Source organism: Calidris pugnax, unplaced genomic scaffold (assembly GCF_001431845.1).
Source record: "Calidris pugnax isolate Ruff unplaced genomic scaffold, ASM143184v1 scaffold498, whole genome shotgun sequence".
Classification (NCBI taxonomy): Eukaryota; Metazoa; Chordata; class Aves; order Charadriiformes; family Scolopacidae; genus Calidris; species Calidris pugnax.
This window is the reverse complement of record NW_015091244.1, coordinates 200,779-210,748: the sequence shown is the minus strand read 5'-3', so window position 1 is coordinate 210,748 and position 9,970 is coordinate 200,779. Positions and strand designations below refer to the sequence as shown.

The 9,970-nt window shown below is 56.1% G+C and overlaps 2 protein-coding genes across 2 annotated transcripts in view; both read left to right on the top strand.

Annotated features, from left to right (window-relative positions):
- LOC106898687 (protein Wiz-like) overlaps nucleotides 1-2,602 on the top strand; it is a 71,959-nt gene extending 69,357 nt beyond the window's left edge. Inside the window, exon 7 of the mRNA XM_014960097.1 lies at nucleotides 2,475-2,602. Coding sequence (XP_014815583.1) covers nucleotides 2,475-2,602 — 128 coding nt within the window. The remainder of the gene's footprint in view (nucleotides 1-2,474) is intronic.
- Nucleotides 2,603-2,698: 96 nt separating this feature from the next.
- On the top strand, nucleotides 2,699-9,572 carry LOC106898686 (protein Wiz-like). Its single transcript, XM_014960096.1, has 3 exons — nucleotides 2,699-5,215; nucleotides 5,439-5,804; nucleotides 9,529-9,572. The coding sequence occupies exons 1-3, from the start codon at nucleotides 2,776-2,778 to the stop codon at nucleotides 9,570-9,572; spliced, it is 2,850 nt and encodes a 949-aa protein (XP_014815582.1). The 5' UTR covers nucleotides 2,699-2,775.
- Nucleotides 9,573-9,970: the final 398 nt, after the last annotated feature.

Sequence of the window (9,970 nt, the reverse complement as noted above, 5' to 3'; positions counted from 1 at the left end):
CCAGTTACACGAAACCCCGAAATATCTCCCCTGGCTGTCCCTCAAGAGGGTTGTCCCACCAGCGAGGACGTCAGCAGGTCCCTCCAGAGCCGGCCGGCACAGTGTCCTCGCTGCGGAGCCGCATGGGATGCTCTAATTCACCTCGTTTGTCCCATTTCCCGACAAACCACCCGGCTTCTGCCACCCTAAATCACCCCCCGGAGCCTCCCGGTCCTTGCAGAGCCTCCCAGTTCCCCTTGGAGCCACCTGGTCCCTCTGGAGCTCTCCCAGTTGCCCTGGGAGCCCTCCAGGTCCTCCTGGAGCCATTCTGGCTCCCTTGGGAGCTACCCCCATCCCCCTGGGGCCCTCCCAGTTCCCCCAGGAGCCATCCTGGTCCCCCTGGAGGTCTCCCAGTTGCCCTGGGAGCCCTCCAGGTCCTTCTGGAGCCATCCCAGTTCTCCTGGGAGCCCTCCCAGTTCCCCTTGGAGCCATCCTGATCCCTCTGGAGCCCTCCCAGTTGCCCTGGGAGCTACCCCCATCTCCTTGGAGCCACCCCAGTTCCCCTTGGCTCCATCCTGGTCCCCCTGGAGCTCTCCCAGTTGCCCTCAGAGCCCTCCAGGTCCTCCTGGAGCCATCCCAATTCTCCTGGGAGCCCTCTCAGTTCCCTTGGGAGCCACCCCCCCCCCCCTGGAGTGCTCCCAGTTCCCCTCGGAGCCACTCCAGTCCCCCCTGGAGCCCTCACAGTCTCCCTGGTGCCACCCCAGTTCCCCTTGGAGCCATCCTGGTCCCCCTGGAGCTCTCCCAGTTCCCCTCAGAGCCTTCCCAGTTCCCCTCGGCACTGCTGGGGCTGTCCCTGCTGGGAGGTGGATGCCCAATTTGGTTTCCTTGGGTGTCCTGAAGCTGCTCAGGGGTGTCCCAAATAGCCCTGAGCACCCCAGAAAAGGCAGGTTTAGGGGTGCCATTGCCCCGTCCCCAGTTATTTCTCTCCAGTATAAACAGGGAAAAGCTGGGAGGGCGAGTGTGGTGGGGCGGGAGGGTCATTTCCACCCAAAACTTGGCTTTTCCCAGGAAATAAACAGGTTTAAAAAGGAGGAGAGGGAGGGCTCGAGCAAGAAGCGTGGATCTGGCAGCCCCGCTGTCCCCAACAAAGGTGCTTTGTTCTCCCGGCGGCACAACTCGACCCCTCAGATGGTGTTTTGCTGCTCCTCGCACGAGGTCTTGACTCTCATGGGGCTTCTCCGGGTGTCCTTCAAGACTCTCTGCTTCCCTCCCCTCCCCGAGCCTCCCACCATCCCAGCAGAAGGGCTGGAGGCTCCTTAGATCCTGTCTCCCAACCATAGGTCCTGTCTCCAGCCCCTCGAGGCATCTCAGAGAACATCGAGTGTCTCTGTTGTGTCCTCATGGCCATCACCACGTCCTCCCTTCTTCCAGTAAAAAGCCTCCAAGCCCAATGTAGGACTTTCCAAACCACGAGGTTGGGATCACCCGTGGGTGTTCTCAGCCCTTCTCTAACATCCAACACATCTTCAGTGCCGTGGTGGTACCCACAGCACCCATTGGGGTGGCCTGGGACCACCTGGTCCTACCATAGAGCTCACCCCATAGAGGTTTTTATGTTCTCCAGTCACTTGATGGGGTTCTTCCTGAGGGTGTGGAAGAGGATGAGGAAGGAACCACCTTGATCTGCTGTGGTTTGGGGTCTCTGCACAGAGAAGAAAGGCTTCTCAATGCTGCTGTGAGGAGGGATCACCCCAGGACTTCCATTTAATCATGGAGAGAAACCATCCTTTGGTCCCAGAGACCTTTGGTGTGGTCCAAGTCCCTTTGAGTTGAGTAAAAAGGAGGCAAGAAGGGGTCCAAGAATCCCCAGGAGTTTGGAGGAGAAAGGGAGGGAGCAAAAAGTGGGGTGGAGCAAGGAGAAGATGAGTTCTGGGCCAAGGTGATGTGGTGGTGGGAACCCAACGCTCTTGTTGTACTTGGCGTGAATGTGGAAGAGCCATCACTGCTTGGAGAAAGCTTAGGAGAAGATGCAGAAATGCTTCTAGGTGGCCACGGCCAAGAGAGGGCGGGGGGGTTGTCCCAAATTTTGAATATTTGGGGCGATATGGGAGTCACCACGACATCCCCAGCTCGTGACACCACATAGACGTGGGATGGTTCTGGGTCAACGTGAACGTGGAAGAGCCATCACTGCTTGGAGAAAGCTTAGGAGAAGATGCAGAAATGTTTCTAGGTGGCCACGGCCAAGAGAGGGTGGGGGTTTTGTCCCAAATTTTGAATATTTGGGGCGATATGGGAGTCACCACGACATCCCCAGCCCGTGACACCACGTAGACGTGGGCTGGTTCTGGGTCATCCCTCTTGTAAATGGAAACCTTGGTCCAAACCCCTTATTAACTCTCAAAAAAACCTCCCTTACTTTCAGCTCCACATTGTAAATGGAAACCTTGGTCCAAACCCCTTATTAACTCTCAAAAACCCCCCTTTACTTTCAGCTCCACGAGATGCAGAAATGTTTCTAGGTGGCCACGGCCAAGAGAGGGTGGGGGTTTTGTCCCAAATTTTGAATATTTGGGGCGATATGGGAGTCACCACGACATCCCCAGCCCGTGACACCACGTAGACGTGGGCTGGTTCTGGGTCATCCCTCTTGTAAATGGAAACCTTGGTCCAAACCCCTTATTAACTCTCAAAAAAACCTCCCTTACTTTCAGCTCCACAAACGAAGAACATTTGGAGTTCAAGAAGGCTTCTTTGTACCGACCGGAGGCCAGGAGCTCCCTGGACCTACGAAACATGACGGTGTCCAGCAGCCTCAGCTGGGACACCTCGGAGCTGGGGACGAGAGCGGGCGAGGGGCGAGAAGAAAGCCCTTTAGAGAGACTCTCGGGCTCCAAGGAGCCGAAGGAGTCGGCCTTCGCCGCCGAGCCCCCCCAGGCAGTCAACACCCTGGAGGTGGATCCCGAGCAACTGGAGAGCGACTCCGAGGAGCTGGAGGGTGACAAGGGGACGGCGGAGACGCCCAGCCCTCGCGCCGGGGCGGCGGTTGGCGGTGGGGAAGAGAAATATCTCAAAACCGAACCAAAGCAACTCGAGGGCCTCGGCAAAGAGCACTTAGAGAAAAGCAAGAGGGGAATCCAGAGGCTCGACTGGGTTTCTAGACCCACCAAGAGCCCGAGTCCTCACTACAAAGACGTCAACAAGCCGACAGATGTAGCAACCAACTTGCCCTTTCGGGGCCGTGAAGTGCCTCCTCCGCTGACTCCGACGGTCTTCAGGAAAACGCTAAACCCTGTCCTGGGCAAGTCCAAATCCTTGGAGAGCTCCTCGTCCCACAGGAAGGGGCTGATGGTCGACACGGACGTGGGGGAGATCAACCCCCTCAACGCGACCGAGTGGACGATCCAAAAGCCGGGTCTTCAGCTTGGAGCCGATCTGGCCGTCGGCAAACAGTCCTGGACGGTAAATGCCGAAGACTCGGTGGAGAGGATCCCGTTGATGTCCCTGGAACCCGCTCCCTGCAGCTCCTATGACATCGAGATGAGGCCCTACGTCTGCAGCGTCTTGTTGGAGGAGCAAGGGAAAGAGGAGCTGGGTCCGGAGGAGGACCCTACGGTCTACACCTGCATCGAGTGCAGCATCTACTTCAAGAAGAAGGAACATCTGATGGATCACATGCTCCAGCACAACCGGGGACCAGGGAGGGACCAAGACGGAGACGCTTTGGGAGGACAATGTCAGTTCTGCTGCAACGAGTGCGGGTGGGCCTTTGGAGACCCCACCTCTTTGGAGCAGCACAAGAGGCTCCACCAAGAATCCAGGGAGAAAATCATCGAAGAGATCCAGAAGCTGAACGAGTTTCCCGACGAAGGCCGGGAAGCCCGGCTGCAGTGCCCCAAGTGTGTCTTTGGCACAAACTCCTCCAAGATCTTCGTCCAACACGCCAAGATGCACGTCAAGGAGAGGAAGGACCAAGGGGCGAAGAACGTCAACCTCTTTGGAAGTGGGGGCGGCGGGGAGATGCGGGACAGCCCCCTGCAGGGCATCTACAAACCCTTCAAACCCAACGAACACGTGGCCCTGCAGATGCAGGTCCCGCCTCACGCCGGGGGCAAAGGGCTCAGCACCTGCGTGCTCTGCAGCTTCCCGGCCCCCAACGAGAACATCCTCAAGGAGCACATGAAATACGCCCATTCCCACCTCTCCTGGGACGCCGAGGTCTACGAGGAGGATCCCAATCAACCAGGAACCAGCAGAGATGCCTACAGCCCGGCCAGGTCGGGCCGGTTGGCCGAGACGGATTATTTTGGCAAAACAGAGCGGCTTTTCCCTCCTCCCCATCCCCAAGAAAGCACGTCGCATTACGAAGCCCTCCACGGTTTTGCCCTAAGTCACCCCAGACTCGAGAAGAGCAACGGGGCTAGTAAAAAGGACTACCAGACCTCGGGGTTTCATGCCAGGAAAGGGGCTCCCTACGCCACCCCCCATAAAAACCTGGGTCTCTCCGCTTTCCCCGCCGCGAAAGCTTATTCCCAGTTGGCTCTGCAGCACCTGAAAAAAAAAGCGGCGTCTCAGCACCTTGAAGGAGAAGGCGACGGGCTCCGGAGCCACCCCATGGGGCTGGAGGAGCTCAGGCACAAGTGGACGTTGGCCAACGACGCCGGGAGCCTGGAAGAGGAGATCTCGGTGAGCGCCGAGATGGATTTGGGCGAGAGCAGGGGCCTCAAACCCGTGGCCATCCCTCAAGCTGCCTTAGACCTCAAGAGGACCTTCAGAGACACCTTGAAAGCCACCGACTCTTCCATCGCTTCGGAGGAACAGCAGCACCAGTTGCGGATGATGGTCCCCATCGTCCTCCTGGAGGAGGTCAACCCGCACCCCAAGGCGACCAAGCGACCTCGGGGGAAGCCATTGAAGAGGAAAAACACCCTCCCTTCCCAGGAATTCCTGATGGAAGAGCCCATTCCCTTGGACGTGCTCCTGTTGGACGCTCCTCTGGAGGGTCCTCTGGAGCTGGATGACCTCCTGGACTCCGACTCGCCCATGTTGAAGAACGAGGAGAGGAAATGTCCCTACTGCCCCGACAGGTTTCACAACGGCATCGGGCTGGCGAACCACGTGCGGGGCCACCTCAACAGGGTGGGGGTGAGCTACAACGTCCGTCATTTCATCTCGGCGGAAGAAGTGAAAGCTATTGAGCAAAAATTTTCCTTCCAAAAGAAGAAGAAAAAAGGTAGTATGTATTCAATTCACCGTGCTTTCTATTTTCTGGGTTTTATCAGTGGGGAGGGGTCTTTCTCCTCCTCACCGAGAACTGGGTACGTATGGGACTGTGGGCAACCTCAACCGTGGTGGCCAAGGCCTCTTGGGTGCAATAAATGCCCCCCTCCCCGTTTCCCTTCCTGGGAGCCCCGATTTAGGGGGTTTTTTTCACTCATTTTCTGCCCTTCTTTCCGCAGTTGCGAACTTTGACCCCAGCACTTTCAGCCTGATGCGCTGCGAGTTCTGCGGGGCCGGTTTCGACACGCGAGCGGGTCTCTCCAGCCACGCCAGAGCCCACCTGAGGGACTTTGGGATCACTAACTGGGAGCTCACCATCTCCCCCATCAACATCCTGAAGGAGCTCTTGGCCAACTCTTCGGAGCACCCGATGCTGCAGGCGGCCATGGGAGCGGAACCCTCCTCCCCGAGCCGAGAGAGGGAACCCCACGGCTTCGTGCCACGCAAGAGCATGACCCCCGTGTCCGAGTGCAGCATCACACGCTCTCCTCTGTCCCCGTTCCCTCCGTCCTGGGGAGAAGAGTCCCTCCAGTCCTACAGAGACAGTAAGTGTACCCCAAAAATCCCATGGCAGCCAGAAACCCTTTAGATAACCCCAAATCGTCGCGTCCTGCCGTGCTGGAGGGTGGGTATTTTCAGGGAAGGGTTTAATGGGCATCACCTGGTGTTGGTTTGTCCGTCTCCATCGTTGATGCTCCGTGTCCCGTGAGATCTGATGGATGGAGATGGTGGGAGATGAAGGAGCCGGTCAGTGTGGTCTCGTGAGGGGTGGACGGAGGGGTCTCATCCCACCAGGAACCCCCTCTTTGGACGTTTGGGCTTTGTCGTTCAAAAAGCGTGGTTGTTAGGAAGGAGGTTGAGATGAGTTGAGTCCCCTCCAGTCCTACAGAGACAGTAAGTGTCCCCTGAAAGCCCCATAGGAGCCAGAAACCCTTCTGATAACCCCCAAAATCCTATGGGAGCCAGAAACCCTTTAGATAACCCCAAATCATCGCGTCCTGCCGTGCCGGAGGGTGGGTGTTTCCAGGGAAGGGTTTAATGGGCATCACCTGGTGTTGGTTTGTCTGTCTCCATCGTTGACGCTCCATATCACGTGAGATTTGATGTTTCTTTGGGGCAGAGGGATGAGGATGGTGGGAGATGAAGGAGCTGATCAGTGTGGTCTCATGAGGGGTGGACGGAGGGGTCTCATCCCAGCAGGAACCCCCTCTTTGGACGTCTGGGCTTTGTCATTCGAAAAGTGTGGTTGTTAGGAAGGATGTTGAGATGAGATGAGTCCCCTCCAGTCCTACAGAGACAGTAAGTGTCCCCCAAACATCCCATAGGAGCCAAAAACCCTTCTGATAACCCCCAAAATCCTATGGGAGCCAGAAACCCTTTAGATAACCCCAAACCATCACGTCCTGTCATGCTGGAGGGTGGGTATTTCCAGGGAAGGGTTTAATGGGCATCACCTGGTGTTGGTTTGTCCGTCTCCATCGTTGATGCTCCGTGTCCCGTGAGATCTGATGTTTCTTTGGGGCAGAGGGATGAGGATGGTGGGAGGTGAAGGAGCCGGTCAGCGTGGTCTCATGAGGGGTGGATGGAGGGGTCTCATCCCACCAGGAACCCCCACTTTGGACGTTTGGGCTTTGTCATTTGAAAAGTGTTGTGTTTAGGAACGAGGTTTCCATTGAGGAAACCCCTAAAACTTGGTAGATCCCGGGGCTGAGCGTGGCTGGAGGAACAGGAGAAGAGCGTGGTCCGTGCCCAAGGCAGGATGCGACCTCTGGGCTGGGGATCTGGGTTCATCCCTCGGCTGCTTATTTTCCATGGGTGTTACGGTACGATGGGGAGGAAGGGGACTTAAGGGGTCCTTCCCAAATGGATTTGGGTCTGAGCTGATCCCCATCCATCAGTGAAGCTCCAAATTCTTCACAGGGGATCATCAGCCCATCCCAAACAGCTCCCAGGTTTCTCCTGCCTCCAAAAAATCCTTGTGTTTCCAACCAAAATCTTGGCGACGTTTCTCCCAAAGACTAAAAACTTGCTCGTGCGTCGGGAAAAACCACCACCTGGGGCTTCTCTTGCATCTTGTGTGGTGGCATCTCTGTGGTGGCATCTTGTGTGGTGGCACCTCCGCTGATGGAGACATCCTCTTTTTTTTGAGGGGGGTGAATTTTCATGAGCCGTTTCCGCCCCGGCTGCGGTTTGTGGTTTCTAACGAGGCAGCAGCAGGAAACGAAGGCGGAGGAGAGGGTTTTTGGGCCTCCAGGTGCCAGGAGGAGGTTGATTCGATGAGTCCGGCCGGTGCTTTCCCTCCTCGGGCTCGTAATTAAATCACCTCCTCGGGCTCGTAATTAAATCACCTCCTCAGTCCTCGGTGGGGCAAAGCTTCCCCTTCCCGGAGCCGCGATAATGGAGGAGAAAGGAAGAGCAGAGTCTGGAAAAAGGGCTCTGGGTTTAACACTCGGTCTCGTGGCTGCTTGTTTAAAAACAAAACCGAAAAAAAGTCAAAAAAAGTTTAAAAAAAACCCAACCAAAACCTTTTTAAGTCAAAGGGAGGAAGTTGGTGTTTGGGTCTGCGGCGAGAACTTGCACCCGGTTGTTTGGATGGGAGCGCGTGGGGCAAAAACAGGATGGTTTTTTTTTTGAGCTGGTAAAAGGGGGGATTTCTGGGAGGTTCCCTCTTCCCGGCGCCAAAACCGACCCCGGCTCCGATGGAGCCTCCGCCATCGGAAAACCTCTGAAGTCTTTAATATCCACATCCACAGCTGTTCATTTTACCCCCAAATAAGCAAAAAACCCGACGTTTTGTGCTCTTCTGGAGACCCAGATCTTTCAATCTCCCCTTTTTGGTCCCGATTTCAGACCCTGGGTGGTGAGTCCCCTCCTTGATATGTCTGAAACCTCCTTAAAATGCCACGCTCGACGTTGGACACGTCCCGCCGTGGGGAGCAGGAGGGTTCTCTCTGCTCTTGCCCATCCCAGGATGGACTGGGACGTACTGGGAGGTTACAACATTCTCTCTACTTCGGGTTTGAACAGCTCAAAAGTCTGAAAAATGGGGGTTTTTTTCCTCTTTTCCTCCAAACTGCCGGCTCCTGGTGGAGTTGGTGGCTTCTCCGGGGAGGTCCCCATGCTCAGTGGTGGCTTTTCCCACATGTTGTGATGGGGGAAGGACGCGCGTTTGTTGGTTGACCTTCCGTCCCACGCAGGGTTTTACCTTCTGGAGTGCATCCAACGGGTTTTGAGGAGGAGGAGGAGATGGTTCTTTTGAAGGACACGAGCTCAGGTGGATGGTTTTCCACCTCCTCCATCTGGCTCTTGCTTGCGTTGAGCCCCCAGGTGAGGACCCGTCCCGCCGTGGGGAGCAGGAGGGTTCTCTCTGCTCTTGCCCATCCCAGGATGGACTGGGACATACTGGGAGGTTACAACATTCTCTCTACTTCGGGTTTGAACAGCTCAAAAGTCTGAAAAATGGGGTTTTTTTTCCTCTTTTCCTCCAAACCGCTGGCTCCTGGTGGAGTTGGTGGCTTCTCCGGGGAGGTCCCCATGCTCAGTGGTGGCTTTTCCCACATGTTGTGATGGGGGAAGGACGCGTGTTTGGTGGTTGACCTTCCGTCCCACGCAGGGTTTTACCTTCTGGAGTGCATCCAACGGGTTTTGAGGAGGAGGAGGAGAAGGTTCTATTGAAGGACATGAGCTCAGGTGGATGGTTTTCCACCTCCTCCATCTGGCTCTTGCTTGCGTTGAGCCCCCAGGTGAGGACCCGTCCCGCCGTGGGGAGCAGGAGGGTTCTCTCTGCTCTTGCCCATCCCAGGATGGACTGGGACATACTGGGAGGTTACAACATTCTCTCTACTTCGGGTTTGAACAGCTCAAAAGTCTGAAAAATGGGGGTTTTTTTCCTCTTTTCCTCCAAACTGCCGGCTCCTGGTGGAGTTGGTGGCTTCTCCGGGGAGGTCCCCATGCTCAGTGGTGGCTTTTCCCAAATGTTGTGACGGGGGAAGGTGTGTCCCGCGGCTGCAGCCGCCTCGTTAAGAGCCCTTCTTGGCTCGTTATCGAGGATGTTGATGACTCTTTTGGCTCCAAACCTCTTGGCAGCTGCCTCGGAGAACACGTCGCCCTTCTTGGCAGGCGTTGGGAAGTGTTGGGCAACTGCCTCCTCTCCACAACGGCTCCAGGTTCTCCTCCCTCGTCGCCCACCTCACCTTGCTCTGCCCCCAAACTGCTTTTTTGGGCCTGGAACCATCATCCTCCCTTTTTCTCCCTGTTTTTTCCCCCCAGATTTAACACCCCCCAGTCTCCCAAGCCATGAGGTCTTCTGTTAGACCTGGGTTTCTCCTCTCCATCTGTTCCCCTGTGATGTTTCACCACATGTAGGATGAGGAGCAAACGCGTGTTTGGTGGTTGACCTTCCGTCCCACGCAGGGTTTTACCTTCTGGAGCACATCCAATGGGTTTTGAGGAGGAAGAAGAGAGGGTTCTATTGAAGGATGAAGAGCATCTTCCCCCTCTCTAGAGCATAATGTTCTGGGGATCTCCTGGGTTGGAAGGGACCCATAAGTCCTGACTTGGGAGTTGAACCTTGTATCTGAGAGCGTTCTCCAAACTCTACTTGAGCACCAACAGGTTTGGGAGCCATTCCCCCAACCCTGGGGACCTCGTTCCAGTTCTTAACCACCTTCTCCATGAAGAACTCTTTCCTCGTGGCCGATCTCAACTTGCC